Source organism: Lithobates pipiens, unplaced genomic scaffold (assembly GCF_037356315.1).
Source record: "Lithobates pipiens isolate NorthernLeopardFrog02 unplaced genomic scaffold, aLitPip1_a1.2 Scaffold_18, whole genome shotgun sequence".
In the NCBI taxonomy this organism is placed as follows: domain Eukaryota; kingdom Metazoa; phylum Chordata; class Amphibia; order Anura; family Ranidae; genus Lithobates; species Lithobates pipiens.
In genome coordinates this window covers 193,938,335-193,964,056 of record NW_027507758.1, presented here as the reverse complement: position 1 = coordinate 193,964,056, position 25,722 = coordinate 193,938,335, and the positions used below count along the sequence as shown (strand labels likewise).

The 25,722-nt window shown below is 41.8% G+C and overlaps 1 protein-coding gene across 4 annotated transcripts in view; it reads left to right on the top strand.

Moving 5' to 3' along the window:
• The window catches only part of MAP4K3 (mitogen-activated protein kinase kinase kinase kinase 3), a 783,526-nt gene that overhangs the window by 511,241 nt on the left and 246,563 nt on the right, over window positions 1–25,722 (top strand). For all 4 annotated transcript variants that reach the window (XM_077486491.1, XM_077486490.1, XM_077486493.1 and 1 more), the window contains one exon: window positions 9,007–9,049. In XM_077486491.1, the coding sequence (XP_077342617.1) occupies window positions 9,007–9,049 (43 nt within the window). The remainder of the gene's footprint in view (window positions 1–9,006; window positions 9,050–25,722) is intronic.

Genomic DNA, 25,722 nt, shown 5'->3' with positions numbered 1-25,722 from the left:
TAAGGTCTAAAGAGGATGATAAGTGGCAGTGTGTTTGGGTGCCAGTGGTGGTTTTCCGTCCTGTCCACATTTAGTGCAAGCTTCATTGAGTGTGTGGTTTCAAATTACATCTGAGGACTTTGTTGTTCTATGGACATTTGCTCTGAGCACTGCACCTACTCTATACTGTTAATCATTGTTTTTCACCAATATTGTGCTACTGCTTGAGTGATTCTTTTTATTCCTTTTATTGTAATTAGCACAGCAGTCATCCATTTTGGTAATTTTATTTAATGTTTTACTATTTTCTGCTAATGTAAACATAGGAAAAATATATACATTCAAATCTGCTAGCAAATTGAAGCCCTATTTGTTTCAAGAAAAATGTATAAAATGTAGAATAGTTAAAAGGTATAAGTTGCTAAACTGAGATATCCTCAATCGGAGCCAGTGAACTAAAACTCACATGACACTTCATCTACTAGAAGGCACATGAAAGAATGAAGTAATTTAGTAGAAAGCTGCATAGTCGGATGAGACCAGAATTAGATTATTTTTTTTTTTTTTTTTTTTTTGCCATGCCTTGTTTGATGTTAGCATAATTATGAATGCACCATCCCCACCACCGCAAGATGATGGCATCCTCATGTTGTTGATGAGTCTATGCAGCAGGCTCTGAAAGGTTTTGTGAGGATAGAATGAATACAGGGAAATCCTGGAGAAAAACCTGCTTCTGTTTGTAAGAAACTTAAGCCTTGAGAGATTGTGTACTTGTTGCACATTTTTTTTCTTTCTTTCTGTCTGATAAAACTGGTGTTACTGTAACAGTATTTAAGGGGAAATCTCTCAAACAGAGCCCCAGATAGAAGTATACACCCAACGGGGGGTTCCAATTGTTCCACACGCTAAACAAAACACAGACATAAAATTGTCTAGGCTTACACATTACTGTCCTGGACTTGTCAACTCCAAATCTAAAATTGAATAAAGAATCATTGGAACAACTTAAAAAAGGTGGATTACTCACAATCCCTATGCAACTCAATCGATTTTAAGCAGTTTTCAGAGAGGAATGGGGGGAAAACTGCCATGTCCAGATGTGTACAGCTGATAAAGATTAATTCACAAAGACTGCAAACTTTAACTGCTACCAAAGGTACAGCTATATACTGACTTAAAGGGGTTAAATACTTATGTAATCAGTTTTTTGTGTTTTCTTTTTTTGTAATGAATTTAAATCAGTCTGCAAAGATCTGTTTTTGATTTAAGGAGGAAATATCAATTTGTGTTGATCAGTTTAAGGCCTCATGTGCACTGCAGCTACTAAACTCACATATAGGAGCAGTTGGGAATTTTTTTCAGCAGCCCCTGAACTCTCCTTAATATTATCCTACGTGTACATGTAGACTCAGTTGTTTATAGTAGTTTAGAGGCAGTTGAGTTTGCCATTTTAAAGCAGATATATCACGTTCAGGACTGTAGTTTACCGGCATGCTATGATATGACATCACTTCCTCATGCATGATATGACATCACTTCCTCGGGGATTGACGCACACAAAATTATCTAAAAAGTAGAAAAAGTTTAGGAATATGTGACACACATAGTAAGATGTTTTCTGTTAATGCAAATTGGGTATCAACCAAGGGGGGCCCTTACTTATAAATCACTTAGTTCCAGTGAAGAGAACTGTTAAGGCATCAGCATACCAGACATTTTTGACAAGTTCATCCTCCCAACTTTATGGTAAGAGTTTGGGGATGGCCCCTCCCTGTTCCAACATGACTGCGCACTAGTACACAAAGCAAGGTCCATAAAGAGCTGCGAGTTTGGGTTGTGGAGCATCTCAACGGGCCTGCACAGTCTCCTGACCTGAACCCAATAGAATACCTTTGGGATGAATTGGAGTGCAGCCTGCCAGCTGGGCCTTCTTGTCCAGCGTTAGTGCCTGACCTCACAAATGTGCTTCTGGAAGAATGTTAAAAAATTCCCATAGGCACACTCCTAAACCTTGTGAACAGCCTTCCCAGAAGAGTTGAAGCTGTTCTAGCTGCAAAGGGTGGGCCAACTCAATATTGAACCCTATGGACTAAGACTGGGATGTCATTAAAGTTCATGTGCATGTAAAGGCAGGCATCCCAATACTTCTGATAATATAGTGTATTTCTAAAGGTGCTAATGACATGAGATTTTCACCACATATCGGTAACAACACATGAAATTCATACATACAAAGAAACCAAAACAAATTCAGAAAATAAGTTGTGTAATAAAATGGAATGACAGGGGAGAAAAGTATTGAGCAAGGAAACTGAATTGTATTTAATACTTCGTACAATATCCTTTGTTGGTAATGACAACTTCAAGACGCCTCCTGTATGGAGTAGCTAATCAAATGCATTTCTCAGGTGTGATTTTGGCCCATTTTTTCCCACATAGTCTTCAAATCTTGAAGGTTCCATGGGCCTCTTCTATGAGCTCTGATCTTTAGTTCTTTACATAGATTTTTCTATTGGATTCAAGTCAGGTGATTGGCTGGGCCATGCTAGCAGCTTTAGTTTCTTTCTTTGAAACCAATTAAGCGTTTCCTTAGCTTTGTGTTAGGGATCATTGTCTTGCTGAAATACCCACCCTCATTTTATCATTGTCATACTGGTAAATGGCAGCAGATTTTTATCAAGAATGTCTTGGTAAGTTTTTTGGAGGATGTCCCCCTGAATTCAGACATATCCAAATCCGTTGCTCTGTTATCTCCGCTATCTGGGCAACTGAATTCATATGGATGTGTCATCTTAGTGTGATGAGCATGATACAAATCTTCTATACTTTAACCTTTCCTAGAAACCTCTTCCCAGTCCAACAATGCCAATCATGCCTAGGGCCCATATTTAGCCCATCCTTACGGACACTTGGACCCTGCCCTGATTTCCCAACCTTTCATAGGTTGATCCTCCAGAGGTAGCGTCCCTCTGGACCGTGATTGGGTTGATCCTCCAGAGGTAGCGTCCCTCTGGACCTTTCTCCATTGCTGCTTTTCACTACTTGTCAGAACAATATTTTCCCTGTTCGTAACGATAGTCCTTTATGTATTATATATATATATATATAATTTATTTTTTATTTTTTTGTGGTTGAACTGGATGGACTTGTGTCTTTTTTCAACCTGACTAACTATGTAACTAAGTCAGCCTGGAGATTTCCCCAAACTCTTTCGTTCAATCTCCCCCCTTGTACTTTTCAGAAGTATTCTTTAAAAAATGGCTTAAAGTAGGGCTTATTATTTTTGTTATCTCAAGAATGATTAGAGCAGACTTGGATAACAAAAGAGAATATATGCATGATTCATTCAGGGTTTTAAATAGGGTGTTAAACTTGGCAGCAAGTTGTGGCTGCCCCTTTTTGTCATCTGCTGATAGATGACAATTCCTATCAGCTTCTGAGTATCTTGCCAACAAAGACTTGGGGATTGTATAAGGCCCCAACCCTGACCATTCCTCATGGTCCCCCTGTTCATCACTGTGACTACTCTGGGGATGTTGGTCCTAGTGGCTGTCCCTGCTTGTCCCTATTCCTCAGCATCATTTGGTGTGTGTTTTTTTTAATATACCATCCATGCCCTCCAAATATTTCTTTCATTTGTTCCCAAGCTTTTGGCTTAAAAGTACCTCTCTTAGAATACCTTTTTCCAGTCCTGCGATCCCAATCTTGAAGATACCACCCAAGGCCCATATTTACAATGGACCTTGAACTGAATCCCCAACCTTTTTTACAGGTTGCCTTTACTCCAGAGGTAGCTACCGTATTTATTGGCGTATAACACGCACTTTTTTCCCGATTGCTGGTGCATGTTATACGGCGATCCTCTGCGATTTTTGAGACTCTGGGCGGCTTTCAGTCGCCTTCGGCCCTTCTCACGGCTTTCGGCCCTTCTCTGCGACTTTCGCCACCTTCGGCCCTTGTCGGCCACTGAAAACCGCAGAGAATGACCAAGAGCGGGCGAAAGCTGACAAGAACAGCTGAAGGCGGCCGAGAACTACCGCTGCAATGATGGACAAGGCTGCAATGATGGACAGGCTGCAATGATGGACAGGCTGCATGACAAGGCTGCAAATGACACTGACAAGGCTTCAGATGGACACTGATAAGGCTGCATTGATGGGCATTTAAATGTAAGTTTTTTTTCCTTAAATTTCCCTCCTAAAAGTAATTTTTTTCTTAAAATTCCCTCCTAAACTTGGGGTGCGTGTTATACGCCGATAAATACGGTACTCTCTGGCCAAGAATTGGGGTGATGGGCCCTGCCCCTGTCAAAGTTGCTGCTTTTTTTTTTCATTACTTGCCAGAACACGTTGTATGTGTGGATTGCATGGGTTGTTGCCAACATGTGGTGAACATCTCATTAGAGAGATATTTACCTAAAATGGTGACATGTTAAATACTTACATTGCCCACTGTATAAGCAAATCAAACCTCAGCTGTTACCTAAAGAAAGTTCTTTGGTGCTTTTGAGGCACACTTTTCCAAACACACCTCTTCCTAGCAAACTTGGCTACCTGGTAATAAAAGCACTAGTTATAAATTATAAGTTACTTGCCTCTTTCTTGTCATTTTTCTAAAGTCTCATTGATTTGTTTCCCTCCTGCACAACCATTTAATAAAATATATCATTGGTGGCCAGCTGCTTCTTCCTTATTCTATGCTGCCCCACCTATGATTTCTGCACCTCAGCTCAATGTCTCATCTGTTGAAAAAAAAAAAAAAATTCTGGAAGACTCTGGGGTCTTAGCCTTCGCAGGTGACAGCATGAGGCTCTGGCTATATCTCTGGTACCTCCTAAGTACCCAGAAAAGAAAATTAAAGTAAATTCAAGTTCACAAGGAAATTGTTTTATGTAGTATGCCATTTGGATATTTAGCTCAGCATGCACAGCTGCAAGTACCATGTTTTTTTTTAGGTTTTGGGTGGGGGGGGGGGGTGTAGCGAGCCATAGGCATTAGATGACAGTCAGATATGCATGTAGCATCCAACCATTGAACATGTAAGTATTCCATGCTGATTCCTATAGAAGAGGTAATGGGGAGAATAGGAGAATAGCTACACACCCCTGTAGTGTGGACCTTATCTCGGGGGAAATGGTAGTCAACTGTAAAATCCAACAAAGCGGTTTGCTAGTTCTTTAGGGAATGATCAGCTGGGATATCTGCTGAGATCCACAGACATGAGAATCACTGTCAGGCAGCCATCTGTTCTCTGTTAGATGCTTATTTAGCATTGTATGTGCTATGTAATAGTTGTTTGATACTTTAGAGGAGTGATTCTCATTCACCAAACCACAGCCTCCCTTCTGACAGGCGATAGCTGGAGCAGTCAATCTTTGCAGAGCCTGCGGTTATATTTGCCCTCATTGTAGGTACTAACAGCCACAGGTACTGCTATCACAGTCTGCAATGTTTGTCTTCCATTGAGCATTTCCAAGCATTTGCCCCAGGGTAGTGAGGGGGGGTAGTAAAAAGGGCTAAAGCCTACAACATTTCAAATATGGCTGTGTGGACTACACGGTAGAAATTGAATGAATGTATTGTTTTCTCTTTTTCGTCTTTCAAATTGAGCTCCAATTAAGGGTAATGTGAGAAAGGAGACTTTATGTGGAAGCTCCTGTGCTATATCAAACAGGAATCAATAAGTTGCTGCACATAGCTGTCTTTCATGATGATCCAACCAATTGATTGTCATGACAGGTTTTTCAAAAAAGTGGACAGCCATCTGCTACCACTAGTAGCGGCTGGTGCTCAATTTTCTTGGAATTGATGTGTCTTGTGCCTTGCATGTAGATTAGGGGCCAGACGCATGGATTAGTGGGGCGGTGCCCCTAATGGATGGGCCGCCACTAGCTACCACCCTTAGTTTAGCAGAGTATAGCATAGAGTATACCACGGGGATAGCTCGTAGTCATTTCTAGATCTCTGTAAGCTTTGCCCACTGTTTTTGGATTGCAGCCAAGAAATCAGGGTAAATGGAGATTTTAGTACCCTGAATCTCCATGTTAGGTGTCTGCCTGGCCAGCCGAAGGATGATAGCCCTATCTTTATAGTGTAATAACTTCAGTAGGAATGGACAGTCAGGGCCCCCTGGTGCTGGTGCTTGAGATGGTACTCTGTGGGCTCTCTCTACAGAAAAAAATGCAGAGAGGTTATCTTTCCCAAATGTTTCAGTCAGGCAGCGTTCAATGAAATCAACTGGGTTTTTTCCTTCTGCCTTTTCAGGCATTACCACTATATGCAAGTTACTATGTCCAATTCTGTTTTCCATGTCTTCAGCTGCAGTGTCAGTTGCTTTGGTGGATGTTGCACAAACGTCTTGCAATAGTGGAGGTAATTCGTCCTCACGCTACCCTTTAGGGCTGTAGCGCTCTCCCTAATTTTCTGCATGTCATGCCTTATGTGAAGTAAATCCTCTTTCATACCCTTTACATCTGCTGATAAGTGAATTAGAGAAGATTCATAGGTGTGTACAGCGGTAAGCATTTCTTTCAGTGTGATTTCCCTGGTATCAGCGTCTGGGTCTACTATAGCCACATGTAATGGCAGTGGGGAAGTACTCACTGTGGTCCCTGGAGAGACAGGCATCATGGCAAGAGCTGTAGACTGTATTGCACTGAAGGGCTGTGGTGACGAAGTCATTCAAGCTGTTGCAGAATGGGAAGAGGAAGAGGGCTTCTGCAGAGTCTTGCCTGTGCTCGGATTGCGAGTAAATGTCACACAGGGCGGGATGCAAAACATTGCTTGTGAAGAGCTGAGCAACAGCAACAAAAGTGAAACGCCGCCCCTTCTCTAGCATTTGGCATGGGAGAAGAGATTGCTGGCTTTCTAAGTAAGACTGGAGTTGCTGCCATCTTAAACAGAACAAGACAAGTTGTAAATGTGAGTAATGCAGAGTGTTGCTAGGCGGTAAAGCACAGAAAGAGGGTGAGGGGGTTCTGCTGTGAATTAGTTGAGAGGGTTTAAAGCTTGGTTTACACTACTGGGATCAAATTTTGAAAACATTTTCAGTGCAAATTTGTATTGCAACTTGGATGTTGTTTGCATTTTCTGTGGGGCCAAAATTGTGCTTTAATTGCACCAAAGTAGTACAGGAACCTTTTCTAAAATCGTGCTCTGCTGAATTGCATTGATGTGAACAGGCACCAAAAAACAAAAAATAAAAACAATGCGATTCCCATAAGCAGAACTCCAGGCAAAGGTTTTTTTTTTTCTTTTTTTTACTTTTTTAATCTGCCATATAAAAATAAGTTAAAAGAAATGTACACATTGCTACCTGCACCTTGTGTTTATCCTCTACTAAGATGTGCATTTATCATGCAGTCTCATGGTGTCAATTGTTCTTAATGCATTACTGTCAGTAATGTGAGACCTGACACTTTCTGTGAAGAAACTACATATCTCACAAGCCCTGGGTCTCCCAGTCTGGTGCAGGTGAGGGCTACACTGTAATTAATTAGATCTGACACAGAAACCGAGCATTTACAGAAACACACAAAGCTCCCATGCAGCTGGAAGATGTTTTCTTATTACAGTACCACATAAAAATTTGTGATGCAACACAGAGCAGATGACAAGGCATGCATTGTAAGCTGTGTGACCCGGAACAGGAAGATGGCTTGTCCCTTCGAAGAACAGGGACAAGCTAGCTGAAGCAATATATGGACAGAATCAATCGGCCATGACACTACAAAATACATCCACTACATATGAGCCAATCATTACAAGGTAAGTCAAACAAACAGCACAGGGAACATAATTACACTACTACAAAGGGTTCTGTGAATTCTCAAGAGAGGTGGACAAACACTGCGATTATGTGTATGAGAGCCGCAGCTCTAATAGCCAAAGCCATTCAGAAGTACAGAGAGCGCTATGCTGTCCAGACTGCATAAAATGCATGAAAATGCTAATAAAATTACAGTGATATCTAAAATGGCATACACTTAACCTATTTTTTCATTGCATATTTTTTTTATTTCAGAAATTAGTTCTGCTTTAAATTTAAGGTGCTTATGTGGGATATGGAGGTTATTGGAGAAAGTTATTGAAGGGGTGGATACAATTGGGTAATATTCTGCTTACCTAATTTAAAACTAATTTTGCTAGTAAAACATGCTGCTGCCGTACATATAATGCAATTGTGTTGTAATTTTAAGCGCATGTCACACTTAAGAGCATATTGTCACTGGCAGAAGCTGACTAGTGACAGTATTGCTGGGAAACATCAAAGCCAGTTACTTGCTTCTATGCCCAAAACATCTTTCCCTAGTTGGCCAAACAAACAAGGCTGGAAGTGATTGTAGATAAATAAATACATACATATGCTATACTTACCTACTCTGTGCAGTTGCACAGAGCAGCCTGGATCCTCCTATTCTCGGGTCCCTCTTTTTGCTCCTGGCCCCTCCCTTCTATTGAGTGCCCCAGAGCCAGCAGATTGCTATGGGGGCACCCAAGCAGAGTCACAGCTCTGTGTATCCATTCAGACATGGAGCCCCGGCCCCAGCCCCTCCCCTGATTAGCTAACTGACTTTGGTTGACAGTGGCGGGAGCCAATGGCGTCGCTGCAGTGTCTCAGCCAATCAGGAGAAGAGGGCCGGGCAGCTAACTCATGGACATTGCTGGAGAGAGATGGGGCTCAGGTAAGTAATAAGGGTGTGCTGGGGAAGCTGCTACACACAGAAAGTGTTTTTATATTAATGCATAGAATGCATTAAGATAAAAAAAAAAAAACTTCTGCCTTTACAACTCCTTTAACTCTATGGTGCCAAAGATTCTGCAGCTTTTCAAAGTGACACTGAGGCATATTTTTTTTTTTTTTCATCTTGGAAGCTTTTTTGAAAGAATTAAACTACTGCTTTAGAGCAGTCTTGCCTGCATATGTCTAAAATGCTTTGTTTTGAATTGTAGTCAGATCCTGTGATGTGAGGGTCATTCTTGGTGTTGTTTTGTTTCTTTACTTATTTTGTGTGCCTTTCTTTTCCAGTGCTACCATAAAGCCCAAGGTTCCACCACCTTTACCGCCAAAGGTTAGTGCTCTATGTTTGAACTTTGATATTAATGTAGTGTTTTTTAGTCATATATTTAATGTCTACCAATTATTCAATGTACCACAGAATACAGGGACCATTAACATTCATTGTTTCTTCAGAGAAGCTTGTGTGCTAACTGCTAATATTTTTATCAAAAACACACACTAGGATATGTTTTGAGTGGAGAGTATATAACACTAATGAAATGGATGCTTGAATGGCATACAGTACAGTAAGGAAAATAATTATTTGATCCCCAGCAGATTTTGTCCACTTACAAAGAAATGAAGGGTCTATAATATATATTTTATCATAAGTGTATTTTAGATGATAGCGACAGACTATCAACCAAAAATCCAAAAAAAAACACATGATACAAATGTTTAAAGAAACAAAATGGATGGCAGAGAATCTAAGGCAATTATGGACATTCATGGGACAGCAAGGACTTACATAAACTCTCATATAAAAATATATAAATTTATTAGAAAAAATACAAAAACACAATTAATAGAACAACCTACAGAGCAAAATATGGACAATACACATAGACAAATCTCCATAAAGAAACTGAACAATTAGACGCATATCTAACCACTTAATAACCGGCCTATAGCCGAATGACGGCTACAGGGCGGTTTATTAACTCTGGGAGGCCGTCGTATGACGTCCTCCCAGAATTCCGCTCTCGCGCGCCCCCTGGGGCGCGCACTCGAGAGCATCCGTGACCGCCGGTTCACGGCTCATAGCGGCCGTTTACCACGTGATCGCTCCGTCAAATGACGGAGTGATCACTTGTAAACAAACTGGCGTCATGTTATGACGCTGGTTCCTCCCTCCCCCTCTGTACCGATCGGAACAGCGGAGGGGGAAGAGATCGGTGTCAGCAGCGATGTGGGCTGCATCTGCAGTGCCCACATCGCTGCTCACCGAAAATTAACCCCTCAATTCCCTGCAAATACTCTGCAATACCCTGCCATTACTCTGCATTACCCTGCAATACCCTGCATTACCCTGCATTACCCTGCATTACCCTGCATTACCCTGCATTACCCTGCATTACTCTGCATTACTCTGCAATACTCTGCCTTACTCTGAAATACCCTGCAATACTCTGCAATACCCTGCAATACCCTGCATAACTCTGCATTACCCTGCAATACTCTGCAATACCCTGCATTACTCTGCAACGCTCTGCAATACCCTGCAACGCTCTGCAACACCCGCCAATACCCTGCAACACTCTGCAATACCCTGCAACGCTCTGCAACACCCGCCAATACCCTGCAACACTCTGCAATGCTCTGCAACACCCGCCAATACCGTGCAACACTCTGCAATGCTCTGCAACACCCTCCAATATCCTGCAATGCTCTGCAACGCAATACTCTGCAACGCCATACTCTGAGATACCCAGCCATAGTCGGTGATGCCCTGCAATACCCAGCCATAGACACCGCCCCCCTCCCGCCGCCCTCCGGTGCTTCTACCGACTCGCCAATACGATCAAATCCAGAATCTTTTTTTTTTTTTTTTTCCGGCTTCCCAGCTTAGAGATGAGATGTGGGGTCTTATTGACCCCATATATCACTGTAAAGAGGACCTGTCATGCCATATTCCTATTACAAGGGATGTTTACATTCCTTGTAATAGGAATAAAAGTGATCAAAAAATTTATTTTTGGGGAAAAAAATGTCAAACTAAAATAAATAAAGTAAAATGAACAATAAAATATTTTCTTTTTTTTTTAAAGCGCCCCTGTCCCCATGTGCTTGCATGCAGAAGCGAACGCATACGTAAGTCCCGCCCACATATGAAAACGGTGTTCAAACCACACATGTGAGGTATCGCTGCGAACGTTGGAGCGAGAGCAATAATTCTAGCCCTAGACCTCCTCTGTAACTCAAAACATATAACCAGTAAAAAAAAAAAAATCGTCGCCTATGGGGATTTTTAAGTAGCGGCGTTTGGCGCCATTCCACGAGCCTGTGCAATTTTGAAGAGTGACATGTTGGGTATCGATTTACTCGGTGTAACTTCATCTTTCACATTATGCAAAAATTGGGCTAACTTTACTGTGTTTTTTTTTTAAGCACAAAACTGTTTTTTTTTCCAAATAAAAGCATTCGAAAAATTGCTGAGCAAATACCGTGCGAGATAAAAAGTTGCAACGACCACCATTGTATTCTCCAGGGTGTTTGCTAAAAAAACATATATAATGTTTTGGGATTCTATGTAATTTTCTAGCAAATAAATGATGATTTTTACATGTAGGAGAGAAATGTCAGAATTGTCCTGGGTGCTCCAGAACGCCTGATGGCGCTCCATGCATGTTGGGCCTCTGTATGTGGCCACGCTGTGTAAAAGTCTCACACATGTGGTATCGCCGTACTCGGGAGTAATAGCAGAATGTGTTTTGGGGTGTAATTTGTGGTATGCATATGCTGTGTGAGAAATAAACTGATAATATGACAATTTTGTAAAAAAAAAAGTAAAAAAAATCTTGATTTTGCAAAGAATTGTGGGAAAAAATGACAACTTCAAAAAACTCATCATGCCTCTTACTAAATACCTTGGAATGTATTCTTTCCAAAAAGGGGTCATTTGGGGGGTATTTGTACTTTTCTGGCATGTTAGGGTCTCAAGAATTGAAATAGGCCATCAGTACATCAGGTGTGATCAATTTTCAGATATTGGCACCATAGCTTGTGGACTCTCTAACTTTCACAAAGACCAAATAATATCCACCAATTTGTACTTATTTTTACCAAAGATATGTAGTGGTATAAATTTTGGCCAAAATTTATGAAGAAAAAATTACTAATCTGCTAAATTTTATAACCGAAACGAAGAAAAATTCATTTTTTTACAGAATTTTCTGTATTTTTTCTTTTATAGCACAAAAAATAAAAAACCCAGCGGTGATTAAATACCACCAAAAGAAAGCTCCATTTGTGTGAAAAAAAGGACAAAAATTTCATATAGGTCCAGTGTTGCATGACTGAGTAATTGTCATTCAAAATGTGAGAGCACCGAAAGCTGAAAATTGGTCTGGTTATTAAGGGTGTTTAAGTGCCCAGTGGTCAAGTGGTTAATCATCCACAATAAGGGAGGACAAAAATGACGAAAACAGTTTGAATCAAACTGATTCAAACTCAACATGTTTTGCGGGGTAACCGCTTCTTCAGGAGTAAATTTCACCGGAGATTATATGTAGTTGTCTCTATAAGGAATAAACATTCAAATAATTAAGTATACAAATCAAAAGAGAGAAAAAAATAATTTAATTAGAGGTGCTACGAAAAACTGAATACATAACCCCCTCTTCTTCCTCTGCCACAGAGGGGAATATAATCTCTATGATGCGCACATTACATAAGATGGAATTATAAATCTTCTATCACAGACAAAGGCCCATGAAAGATGGTAAAAATCGAGCTTACCATAACCGAATCAAACAAATCAAGGGGACGTCTAAGAGCCCCTAGGAGCAGATTCCCGGGCGAGTGTGGGTGCTAGGACAGGATACACAAACAAAAGATAAGTATATGCACTGTCAAAAAGTAACAAAATTGATATCCATAATATCTTTTCATGTGTGGCTAAGGGGGAACCTCTTCTCAATTCATTGAAAAAGGAGCATAGATGAGGTGTCAATAGCTCTGAGTACTTTCTATAATAATGGCCAGTAAAACTCTCCGGGCCCCTGGTGCCTTTGACGGGTTCAAACTTTTAATTGCTGCCTTGATTTCTCCCTCCATAAAGTCACCCTCCATTAACTCTGTGTGGTCCCATGCGGGTACTTAACATAAGGGTACGTAACATAAGGGTTCGGTAGACTGTACTCACCTGTTGTCATTATCCTTCATCTTCTCCAAGGGTCTGGCACCTAGAAGGGGGATATCTCTGAAGAATTTATCCACTTGAGCAGTGGGGAATGGGTTCCGTGTTGTGTAAAGTTTAGATTTTTTTTTTTATTATTCTGCAATCATTAATTGGGGGTTTTGAATCAGTTTCCCATCTTGTATACGTAATCTCGGCAAGGCCAGATTGTATGGTCGATGGGTACGTTTCCTAGCCAATAGTGTAGTAGGTTTGTCTCCCAAGATATAGAATCGATGCCTAGACCAACATAGATACTTCTCAGCCTTAGTGGTAAGGCTAAGATTTAATGCTGTATATCCCGCTTCAATTTTATGTCTCAAATCCAATTGGGGATTAGACTTTTGCTCTTGCACTATACGTTGTAACTACTCCTCTTTTTGTATCATTTGTGCATGACTGCGTTTGGTTCTGGAGGCTTTTTGGATTAGTTTGCCACAAATTGTTGCTTTATGTGCTGCCCAGTTAATACTAGGGGAGGTATCAGTTGCATGATTGTAAGTAAACTATTGTCGTAAGGCAGTCTCTATTTCATTATAAATGGTGGAGTCATTAAGTAATGAAGCATTAAGACGGTTTCGGTCTAGTTCACAGATCTGATAATGAAATCTGGACTGGTGAATGGTCAGACCACGAGGTGGACAGTATTTTGGTCGAGTCAATGGAGGAGAGCAGTGGTGACAGTGTAAATATATGGTTTGTTCGTGAATAAATTTTATGGACCTGAGAATAATGGGTATTATCTCTGGTCGTAAGGTGGTGATCCCTCCAGATATCTATAAGGTCATGGGAGTGCAGTATCCGAGCCAGTTTGCAACCCGGTTTTGGGACGTGTTTCAAAATCGGCTTGTGTGCATTAGATCTAGCCAGGGCTTGGTCCAAAGACACATTACTATCTCCTTCTATTATAACGTGGCCCAGCACATGAGGCATCAGTACTGTGAACATGGGCTCAAAAAATGTTAGTATGAAATGAGGGCGATTGAACATTCATTATTTTCCCTACCACCATGATGTATCTCCTCTCTTTATCTTTGATTACCGTAGTAGGAGTTAATGGGACTTTTTTCACTATGCAAATCGCTACACCTCTTTTCTTATCTGGGCCATTAGACAGGTAGAATGGGATATCTGGCATTTAAGTATTTGGGGGCTGAGCATGGGGGCATGTTTTGAGCTACAGAGGAGGTTCTGGCTAGAATTATTGCTCTCGCTCTAACGTTGTGGGCGGGACTTACGTATGCATTCGCTTCTGCATGCGAGCACATGGGGACAGAGGCGCTTAAATTATTATTTTTTTTATTGTTCATTTTACTTTATTTTAGTTTGACATTTTTTTCCCCAAAAATAAATTTTGTGATCACTTTTAGAGCATGTGCATGAGGTCACCATTGTTCCTCAGACATTTTGGGCAGAGGGGTGTGTCACATTCTCCCCATTTGTGAAATTGTGCCAGAGTCCTGTATGCCTGATATAACAGATAAAGATGGGATAATTTTTGAGAGGCGGATACTGAGACCAGGGGGGCGGAGGCAAGGCAAAGATTCCACGTCTCCCCATCCATGGCTCCCACATCCTCCTCCCATTTACGCCTACAAGGCAGGCTGGCGGGATCTTGGATTGCATTGAGAAGCATGTTATAACACCTAGAGATCATTCCTTTCTTTTTGCCTTCCATTATGATCCCCTGTATCAATGAGTGGTCCGTCCGTCTAAACAATATTTGAAAGAGGGAAGGGGGCTCTCAGTGGATCAAAAGATTCTAGTGTGGTGGTCTCATCCCTGATACATTTTGAACAAAAAAATCCCCCTATATAAATGGGATTATAAGTGACCACCAACACCACACACAAAAACATGAATATTTTATTAACAAATACAGAACAAAAGATACACATAAATACATTAAAACCAGAGGGACTACTAAGCAAACAGTGTCCCAATGGTGTAGCAAAATGTTATAAACACATAATTACATTAAAAAAAAAACAAGCAATAAATATTAATCATACTCTAAGCTGATGACCCCATACCCCGTTGGGTTAGTAGTCCCTCTAGTTTTAATGTATTTATGTGTATCTTTTGTTCTGTATTTGTTAATAAAATATTCATGTTTTTGATTTGTGTGTGGTGTTGGTGGTCACTTATAATCCCATTTATATAGGGGGATTTTTTTGTCTAAACAATATTTGTTGACTGCGTTTGCAGTGCATGTCGCAGTTGTAGATATTTGTAGAAGTTAGTACGTGGTATGTCGAATTCTGTTTGTATTTCCATAAATTATTTAAGGGTAGGGCCATTATGTAGTTGTGTAATGCATCTTATTCCTGCTCTTTCCCAGGTCCCGAAACCTCTGGGTTTATATAGCTCTTTGTAGTTCAGATTTTGCCAAAGGGGAGTATGGGTCAGGAAGCTCTTCATCCCCAGCAACTGTTTAATGTAAGAACATAGTGTCTTTAATAGGAGTATAGTTGGGGCCCAGGATCTAAATGCGGGTAGCCTGCCTCTAGGCATGACAGTGTGTTATCGTCAGTTGTGATGTGGAGAAGCCTGCGGATCGGGTCTATGTCCACTAATCCCCACCCTCCCAGCTGTTGTAACTTGGAAGCAAGGTAATATGCTCTAGAATGAGGCGCCGCTAGTCCCCCTTCATCTGTATGATATTGTAATGTCGATAAGCTAATTCTTGCTCCCTTTACACCAGATAAGCTCCCTAAACTGGCAATCTATCCTGTCGAACCAGTGTTGTGGAAACCAGACCGGGAGTTGTTGAATATGTACAGTATTTGGGGTGCCCACACCATTTTTATAAGGTTGATTCTCCCCACTACAGATGGGGGCAATTTGTACCAAGCATTAGATTTATCTCAAAATTTAGCAAGTAGGGGGATCAGGTTAAGGGATATGTATTAAGATACATTCGGGGATACCTGGACAGCTAGATGGCGAAAGGAGGACACCACTTGTACCATTGCCACGCACTCAGGCAAGGGGGCCGTTATGGGATCTATTGGCATTAGTACTGACTTGTTCCAATTAATGGAGAAGCCAAACAGTGAACCAGAGGCCTAAAGCCCCATACACACGATCAGAAATTCTGCCAGCAAAAGTCAGATGTGAGCTTTTGGTCAGAAATTCTGACCTTGTGTATGCTCCATCTGACTTTTGCTGGCAGCATTCCAGCCAGCAAAAGATTAAGAGCAGGTTCTCTATTTTTCGGTTGGAAAAAGTTCCGATCAGAAATTCCAATCGTCTGCACAAATTGTGATGTGCAAAACTCCTACGCATGCTCGGAAACGATTCAATGCATGCTCGGAAGCATTGAACTTAATTTTCTCGGCTCGTCGCAGTGTTGTACGTCACCACATTCTTAACGGTCGAAAATTCAGAGAACTTTTGCGTGACCGTGTGTATGCAAGCCAGCTTGAGCGGAATTCCGTCAGAAAAACCATCCACGTTTTTTCCCACGGAAAATCCGCTCATATGTACGGGGCACTAATAAAGCCCCATACACATTATCAGATTTTCTGCTTATTTTTTTCCTTCAGTTTTACCAAAACCATATAATATGAGATCAAACCTTAGGAGTTTCAATTTGTATGCAATCAGGCAGGCCCTACATGGTTTTGGTAAATCTGAAGACAAAAATCAGCAGAAAATCTGATGGTGCGTATGGGGCCTTTTCAGTCATGACTGCACTGAATCCTGCGTATCACCCAAATATAGCAGTGTGTCAGCATATAATGACACTACATCAGTGCCTGTGCTGAAACCCCACTATGTTGCTGTCCCCCCTTATTCGTGACGCGAGAGGTTCCAAGGCCAGGGCAAACAGCAGGGGAGACAATGGGCACCCCTATCTGGTGCCCCAGAGCAGTGAAAAGGATTTCGATAGTTCCCCTTTAACCCTGATCCGGGCCGATGGTTGGGCATATAATAGTTTAACAACGCTATTAAAATTTGTGTCCAAGCCTGTGTGATCCAACACTTTCCACAGGTATGGCCATTCAACGCTTTTGAAAGCCTTAGCTTGTCGAGTGAGAAAATTGCCTGATTTCCAGTGTTGTTGACAGGGAGCTGTAAGTTTATAAAGAGTCTCCTGATATTTTGGGCTGTGGATCTAGTGGGTATGAACTCTGACTGATCTCTAAATATGAGCTTAGGTATCATTTGTGCTAGTCTGGTGGCTAATGCAAGGGCAAGTAGTTTGACATCTGTTGTGAGGAGAGAAATGGGCTTGTAAGAGTCTGGTAGTGTTGTTTCCTTGCCTGGTTTTAGGAGTAAGAATTAGGCAACGTTCCCTCTTTCAGTGCCTCATTGAAAACCTTCAATAGCGTGGGCAGTAGTGTGCCCGCATATCTCTTGTATACCTCGGACAGGAGGCCATCAGCCCCTGGAGATTTGTTGTTGTGAATTTGTGCTATGGCCGTAGCTAATTCTTCCGAGGTCAACAATTGGGGCAATGTGCATTTTTCTAGAAATCTCTCCATTTCCCTTTCCATGGGATGCACCGTAGATGTGTTGAGATCCACATACAATGTTCTAAAAATTTGTACCACTGTGGCAATATATGTCTGAGTGACACCCTGTGCATCACGGAAGGCCGAAACCATGGAAGTGGATCTCTGTGCACGCGCTAGTACAGCCAGCATCTGCTCAGTAGACTCCCTCTTTTCAAAATGAGTTTGTTGCAAGAACAATTTTTGTTTTCAGCCAGCTGCAATGTCAGTTGTGTGGACATAGATTGTGCCCCCAAACACTTTTTGTGTCCTCTGTAGGATTAGCAATATATTTATCCTTGGATTCTTTAAGTGTCTTGCATACCTCAGTGTTTGTTTTAATTTGTTTAATTGTGTTAATTGACCCCTCATATATGCCGTGGCAGTATCCCATATCACATTAAAATGGGCTGAACCTAAATTGTCCTGTATAAAGTATTTTAACCATTCTCTTATGGGCGCTGGGTCTGGAAACAGAGAGAGCCAGAAAGGGTTACGTTTCCAGCATTTGCGTTTGGCAGCATTGGGCAGTGATATAATAACCCACAGCGAGGAGTGATTGGATATGTGTCTGTTACCATTCAGACATCAAATTGCGATAGACAGCAATTCCTCCATCCAATCTCGGGATATCCAATCCGGGACGTTTTTCCGGCTCCAATTGGCATAGCTGAGGTTTACATCACCTGGATGGAGGAATTGCTGTCTATCGCAATTTGATTTCTGAATGACTCACCACCAAGGTGTGTGGGTCCACACCTTCGGGTAAGCATTTCCATTACCTTTCCTGTTTATAACGTGGTATCTGTATGAAGGGTGACATCCAGCTGCTGTCTTCATCTCTGGGTTATTTTGACGTGTGGCATTGCAACAGATCCTGACTACTCTCTACCGTGAAGGGATCATCTAGGATTATAGAGACTATTGTCTTTTCTTATGTAGGTCTTGGTATAGTCCTAGGCCACTTGGTACATCCATTATTTGAACTTTTTATGTTTTTTCATGTCACGAGTCACAAAGACTTTTTCACACTTGTGTAGTTATACTAAGTGCACTTGCCTTTATTTGGTGTAGCTTGGCTACGCTATCTATTACATTTATATTTTTTGTGTGTTATAATAACACTTCTCTCCACAAGGTGTTTTCTATTTTAAGCGCTATATTTTTTGGTTTTTATGTTATGAAATTGTATTATTGTCAATGTTGGCTGCTTGTATTGTGTTTTGAATTTCTGGTAGCGCAATTATATTTTATTTTAGGTGTTTATTTTCAAAGCCTGTCGACAGCACTCTAAATCACTTGGACTTAAGTTTATTCCGAATGTACTTTTCCTGGGCCTTTTCGCAGATCAAGGGGCACTAGCTTTGCAGGTGTGGAGATTGGAGATTCTAATAACATCCCGTTCCAAATTATTATGCCAATTATATTTTCTTTCTCGTGAATCACAGGACACAGAGATTCAGTAATTACTGATGGGTTGTAGGGTATCACTAGGTGATTGGACACTGGCACACCCTAGACAGGAAGTTCAATCCCCCATATAACCCCTCCCCCTACTGGAGGTACCTCAGTTTTTTTGCCAGTGTCTCCACAATAACTCTAGGTTACAAACTAGAGTTTTGAGAATTCCCTTCTCCCTCGTTTCCTCAGCTCAAATGTACCCAGAGACCTAGAGAAAAAGAAGTCTCTCCTTCTAGCGTTGGAGCGACTATTGTCACAAAAAGTTATCATGGTAGTTTGCATGCAAGAGCAGTGAATGGGGTTTTATTCAAACCTGTTCACGGTACCAAAGCTAAACGGAGATGTCGGACCCATTCTAGATCTCAAAGATCTAAACCAATTTCTAAAGATATGGTCCTTTCTATATGGTCCTTTCTCATGAAATCGATCGGATCTGTAGTATTCATCCTGCAAGGAGGAGAACTTCTGGCGTCAATAGACATCAAGGATGCATACCTGCATGTACCTATTTTACCTGCTCTTCAAAAATTCCTGCATTTCGAAGTAGAAAAACGCTACTTTCAGTTTGTAGCTCTGCCTTTCGAGCTAGCTACTGCGCATCGGTTGTTTACAAAGATCTTGGCACCTCCTCTGGCCAGATTAAGGTCCCAAGGTATAACAATAATAGCATACCTAGACGACTTACTCTTGATAGACCGGTCGGTAGCCCGCCTGGACCAAAATTTGGTCACCACAATCAACTACCTGAAATGCCTAGGTTGGGTCCTCAACTGTACCTCAAAAGAAAAGGATTTTGCAGGTAAGCTGTTATAAAAATCCTATTTTCTTTCTCATACATCACGGGACACAGAGACTCAGTAATTACTGATGGGATGTCCCAGAGAAATGCAATCTGAGGGGAGGGGAACCACACAACATAGGGTGTAATCAGACCTGAGGACCCTGTACGGCTGCCTGCAGCACACTACGCCCAAAGGCGATATCCTCATGCCTTCTCACATCCACCTGATAAAATTTGGTGAATGTATGGACTGATGACCAGGTTGTGGCCTTGCAGATTTGAGCCATGGAGGCCTGGTGATGCACTGCCCACGAAGCACTAATAGCCCTAGTGGAGTGTGCCTTGATTTGAAAAGGCGGAATCTTTTGCTTCAAACCATAAGCTTGAACAATTACTTGTCAAATCCATTTAGAAATGGTAGATTTCGATGCTGCCTGTCCTCTCTTAGGACCCTCTGACAATACGAACAAAACATCAGTTTCGCGAACCTGAGCAGTCACTTCCAGATAGGCTTTGACTGCTCTCACTACATCCAAAGAATGTAGTGACTTCTCTTCCATAGAGCAGGGATTTGGAAAAAAGGAAGGGAGAACAATATCTTGGTTTAGATGAAAACCCGAGACCCCCTTCGGTAGAAAACTAGGATGAGGGCGTAACAGCGCTCTATCCTTGTGCATTATCAGATACGGTTCTTTACAAGAGAGGACCGCTAATTCTGATACTCTTCTGGCAGAAGAAATGGCCACCAGAAAAATGTATTTCCTTGTCAACAGAACTAAGGAAATTTGATGTATCGGTTCAAAAGACTGCTTCCATAAAGCTGACAGAACCAAATTCAAATCCCAGGGGTTCAGAGGCGCCCTAACTGGAGGATTAAGGCACGTTACCCCTTGTATAAAGCTTCGGACCAAAGAATGCGAAGCAAGTGGACGTTGAAACAGAACCGATGAGGCCGAGACTTGTCCCTTGATGTTACTCAGGCCAGTTTCATCTCTAACCCATTTTGCAGAAATTCGAGGATTCTGCTTATGACATATTTTCTGGGGTGCCAACCCCTGGATTCACACCAGGAGACATATGCTTTCCAGACTCTGTGATAAATCATTATGGAAGCTGTTTTTCTTGCATTAATCAAGGTAGATATCACAGGGCCCAGAATCCCACAATTCTTCAAAATGTGGGTTTCTATAGCCAAACCGTTAAATTTAGAGTTTGTAAGGTAGATTGAATACTGGTCCCTGGGATAGCAGGATGGGATGGTAGGGTTAAAGGAGAGCCTACCGCCATCTTATTTCTGCATACAAAGCTCTTCTGGGCCATGCTGGGGCCACCAGAAGCACATGGCCACCAGAAGCACCAACTTCTTTTCCTGCCTGATCCTGCAAAGAAGTCTTGGCAGTAGCAGAATAGGAGGGAATGCATAAATCGGAGAGAACTGATGTCACAGAGTTGCCAACGCATCTGTCCCGCATGCATCCCTTGTTCTTGACACAAAGTTGTCAATCTTGTTGTTGAACCTGGATGCAAAGCGATCTACATCCAGAACCCCCCATCTCTGGCATATTGCCAAGAAGACGTCGGGGTGAAGAGACCATTCCCCTGGGACTAACTGCTGACGGCTCAAGTAGTCCGCTTGCGGGGCGTGTCCGACAGCAAGAGTGCACAGATGTGTGGAGACTGAGCTCCACACCGCCTGAGCACAATCTGCTTCCATCCACCTCGCAGGCACGCTACAAAACCGTGGTACCGTGAAAAGGTTTGAATAAAACCCCATTCACTGCTCTTGCATGGAAACTACCATGATAACTTTTTGTGACAATAGTCGCTCCAACGCTAGAAGGAGAGACTTCTTTTTCTCTGGGTCTCTGGGTACATTTGAGCTGAGGAAACGAGGGAGAAGGGAATTCTCAAAATTCTAGTTTGTAACCTAGAGTTATTGTGGAGACACTGGCGAAAAAATTGAGGTACCTCCAGTAGGGGGAGGGGTTATATGGGGGATTGAACTTCCTGTCTAGGGTGTGCCAGTGTCCAATCACCTAGTGATACCCTATAACCTATCAGTAATTACTGAGTCTCTGTGTCCTGTGATGTACCTCAAAAGAAAAGGATTTTACAGGTAAGCTGTTATAAAAATCCTATTTTTCTCATTTACCTTAATAATTGATGTAAAAAGTCTGCATAAGTCTGCATAATTCTCATGTTATCAACTATTAAGAGTACAATTCAAATTTTTATTGAACAAACCTTATGATAACAGTTTTTTTTTTTTTTTATAAAGAAAAAACTTACAATGCACTGTTCCAAATTATTACACACAGTAAATTTCAAAACACTTTATAGGTTTTAAGGAAATGAAAATTGTAATTTGTTGTGTTTGCAGCATATTTACTGAAATCAAAAGCCATTTCAATCAAACTTTTTAAACATTTTAACAGATCACATTACATTTCAACATAGGATCCCTTATTTGATATCAGCTTCACAAGTCTTGCATCCATTGAACTTGTGAGTTTTTGGACAGTTTATGCTTGAATTTCTTTGCAAGATGTCAGAATAGCCTCCCAGAGCTGCTGTTTGGATGTAAACTGCCTCCCATCCGCATAGATCTTTTGCTTGAGAATGCTCCAAAGGTTCTCAATAGGATTGAGGTCAGGGGAGGATGGAGGCCACACCATGACTTTCTCTCCTTTTATCCCCATAGCAGCCATTGATGCAGAGGTGTTCTTTGCAGCATGAGATGGTGCATTGTCATGCATGAAGATTTTAGTATGGAAAGCATAGTTCTTCCTTCTATACCAGGGAAGGATGTGGTCAGTCAGGAACTCCACATACTTTCAGAGGTCATCTTTACACCTTTGGGGACCCTAAAGGGTCCAACCAGCTCTCTTCCCATGACTCCACCACCACCTTGCTGACATTGCAGCCTTGTTGGAACAGGGTGGCCGTGCACCAACCATCCACTACTCCATCCATCTGGACCATCCAGGGTTGCACAGCACCCATCAGTGAACAGGACTGTTTGAAAAATAGTCTTCATGTATTTTTCTGCCCAATGCAGCAATTTATGCTTGTGAGCATTGGTTAGTGATGGCCGAATGGAAGGTTTATGCACAGTTGCAAGACTCTGGAGGACACTACACCTTGATCTCCGTGGGACTCCAGAGGCACCAGCAGCTTCAAATATCTGTTTGATGCTGTGTAATTGTGTTTTAGAAGCTGCTCTTGATCTGATTCATGGATCTTGTAGAAATCTTCCTCAGTGTGCCTATCTGCACAAAATCCGTCAAACTCTGAATCAGCCACAAATCAATTTTTTATTTTTTTTATCAAATAAGGTTTTATTGAAAAAAAGACAAGGAAAATACACAACATGTATATATGCAGTACCGTACACCCAGTCATTTTACAAATTGGTCTTCCATCAACAGTCCATTTATACACAGTAGAACTTGCAGATTGCATCACCTAATGATGTACTCCATAAGATAAGGAGTCAACATATATCAGGGAATAAAACATCAGGCACCATTGAAATTACAGCCTCGTTTCTTCCAACAGTCTGCATCCATGGAACCAGTTCATTAGGACTTCTTTCCACCCCCTTCCTCCTTCCATCCTTTATAATAGCAGATGATCCAAGATCAGATCAACCGGCGCTAATCCAGGGGCATTCAACCAGCTTGTCCAAATCTTATCAAATTGCCTCATACTCCCGCTATGCTGGTAGATATCTTTTTCTAGTCTGATTATATCCCCCATTTGGTTTAACCTTGTAGGGGGTTCCTCTGCCTTCCAGTGCCTCAAAATAAGCTTCCTGGCCTTGAATAGATCCATGGATATCGCTATCCTGGCGGGCTCCTCATCCTGGATATTGTCCATAATACTCGGTAAGCATAATATAGTGTGTGCTTTCAGCTGAACCCGAAATACACAATTGATTGTATCCAGCACCTCTTTCCAATAAATATGCAATTGGGACACCTCCACAACATGTGGATCAGGTCCCCGTGATCCCTTTTGCATCTAGTACAGGAAGGGTCATCCCACACCCCCTTTCTCACCATCCTAGCTGGTGTGTAGTGTGCTTGGAGAAGAATATACAATTGGGACAGTCTTTGGGCCACGTTTAGGGAATATAAGGGAACTGCTGCAAGTGCCTCCTCCCATTGGTCTTCCTCGAAGGGCCCTATTTCTCTTTCCCACTTGGATATGATCCCTGTGGTATTGTCAGGAAGGAATTTGGTGAGGAGCATGGAGAAGCTGCCTGATATTAACCCTTTATATGTGGTTACTTCCTGCATGTAATTAAAGATGGGAGTGGGATTCTGAATCCACATGTCACCATTCGATTGGGCCCACACCGCGTGTTTGAGTTGGCAATAGTAAAACTGCATAGAGACAGGTAGACTAAATTCCGCCTTTAGCACAGAAAAGGAACGTAATCTACCATCTTTGAATATTTGTGACGGATGTAGAATACCGTATTTCTGCCATCTCATGCCATACTGAAACTTTTCCAGCTCTGAGTAGCACCAGTTTCTCCAAATAGGGCTATACCTAGTGAAGCCCTCCACCTGTTGCATCGCTCTAAATTTATTCCATATTTTCTGCATCAAATTGTAAGTAGGAAAGCTTATTTGATTTAGCAAACCTTAGTGCCTCCAGGGCTATTTCTGCTACAGATCGTGCAGCAGATTTTGAACATAAGCACAAATCTATATGTGACAGGGACATATGTGACTTCGAAAAGCAGGAAAACTGACATTTCCCCAGGTTTGTGCTCCTCCACAAGTCTATCCATCCCACCTCCAATCGGCAATATAGAATGACATACCTCCCTTCACTGTCCACCTCACTATCCAGCTCCTGGTAATCCAGTGTGGTGTGCATCAATACACTCACACTTCTAGAAAAGGTGTGAGTGGAGTGATAAGCCTTGCCCACCCACCTAAAGTTGAGGCATGACAAGGTATCTGGGGTAAGATGAGTCTCCTGCAATGCACAAATAGCTGGGAGATATTTCCTCATGGAGGTGGAAACCATTGTGTGTTTGAGAGGGTCACCAAGTCCCCTTACATTCCATGACACCACCTTAAGCATATTTATCCCACCCGCCATGGTAAATACACATCATGGTAATAGTAACATATCACATGCCAAAACATCCCATAATCTGATCCTCCACCCCTGGCACAGTATTGAGATCCCTTTAACTGAGTCTGTAGGTGTTGTACCGCACTGCATGAACTGTTCCAAACTTTCTGAACTTCCAAGCGCAACTGCACTCTAACATTGCTGTGTACAAGTCATGGCTTAAGGCCTCAAACCTTGCCACAAGCTGATGTGAGACCCCGGTTGCATCCTCGATCCCATGAGCCCTCATGTAACGGTCGTATGCTAAGGATTGCACAACAGGCATGACTGTAAAACAGGTCCTATTCTCCACTGGCATCACAACCACCAGTCAGATAGATTCGTCAGGCAACTTGTAATGTATCTGGCACACAAATCTCTTAATAGTGCTATGATCACGCTTACGTTTTCGTGAAATAGCTAATGTTTTCATATCTCGTCCAAGGCATGAACTATTTCACTCTTTTCGGCAGCAGGAAGATCCCCTTTCTTCCCCATATTACTTGAAAATGGTGATCTGCTTAATAATGTGGAACACCCTCCCTTTAGTAGTTTTTGCTTTAATTACGCTCACCTGGCAATCTAATTATCACAGGTGTCCAAGATTGTTTTCAGTGATCAAAAGAGCCCTGAGACACAATGCCATCTATGAGTTAAACTGAGAAACAAAATATTTAATCTTTGTGACACTGAAATAGAATTTGCATAATAATTTGGAACAGGTTGTAGTTCTGATCAGATCAAAGATATCGATCCATTCTATACTATACTACTAAAGGAGGTGTATGATGCGTGCCTGGGTGTTAGCGCTACTGACACTAATCTAGTACTGCATGGGGCAACGCAGACCCTGACTGACGCTAAAACCTAACTGATGTCACCCTCTGGGCGATCAGGGGGTTAAACCTTTATTG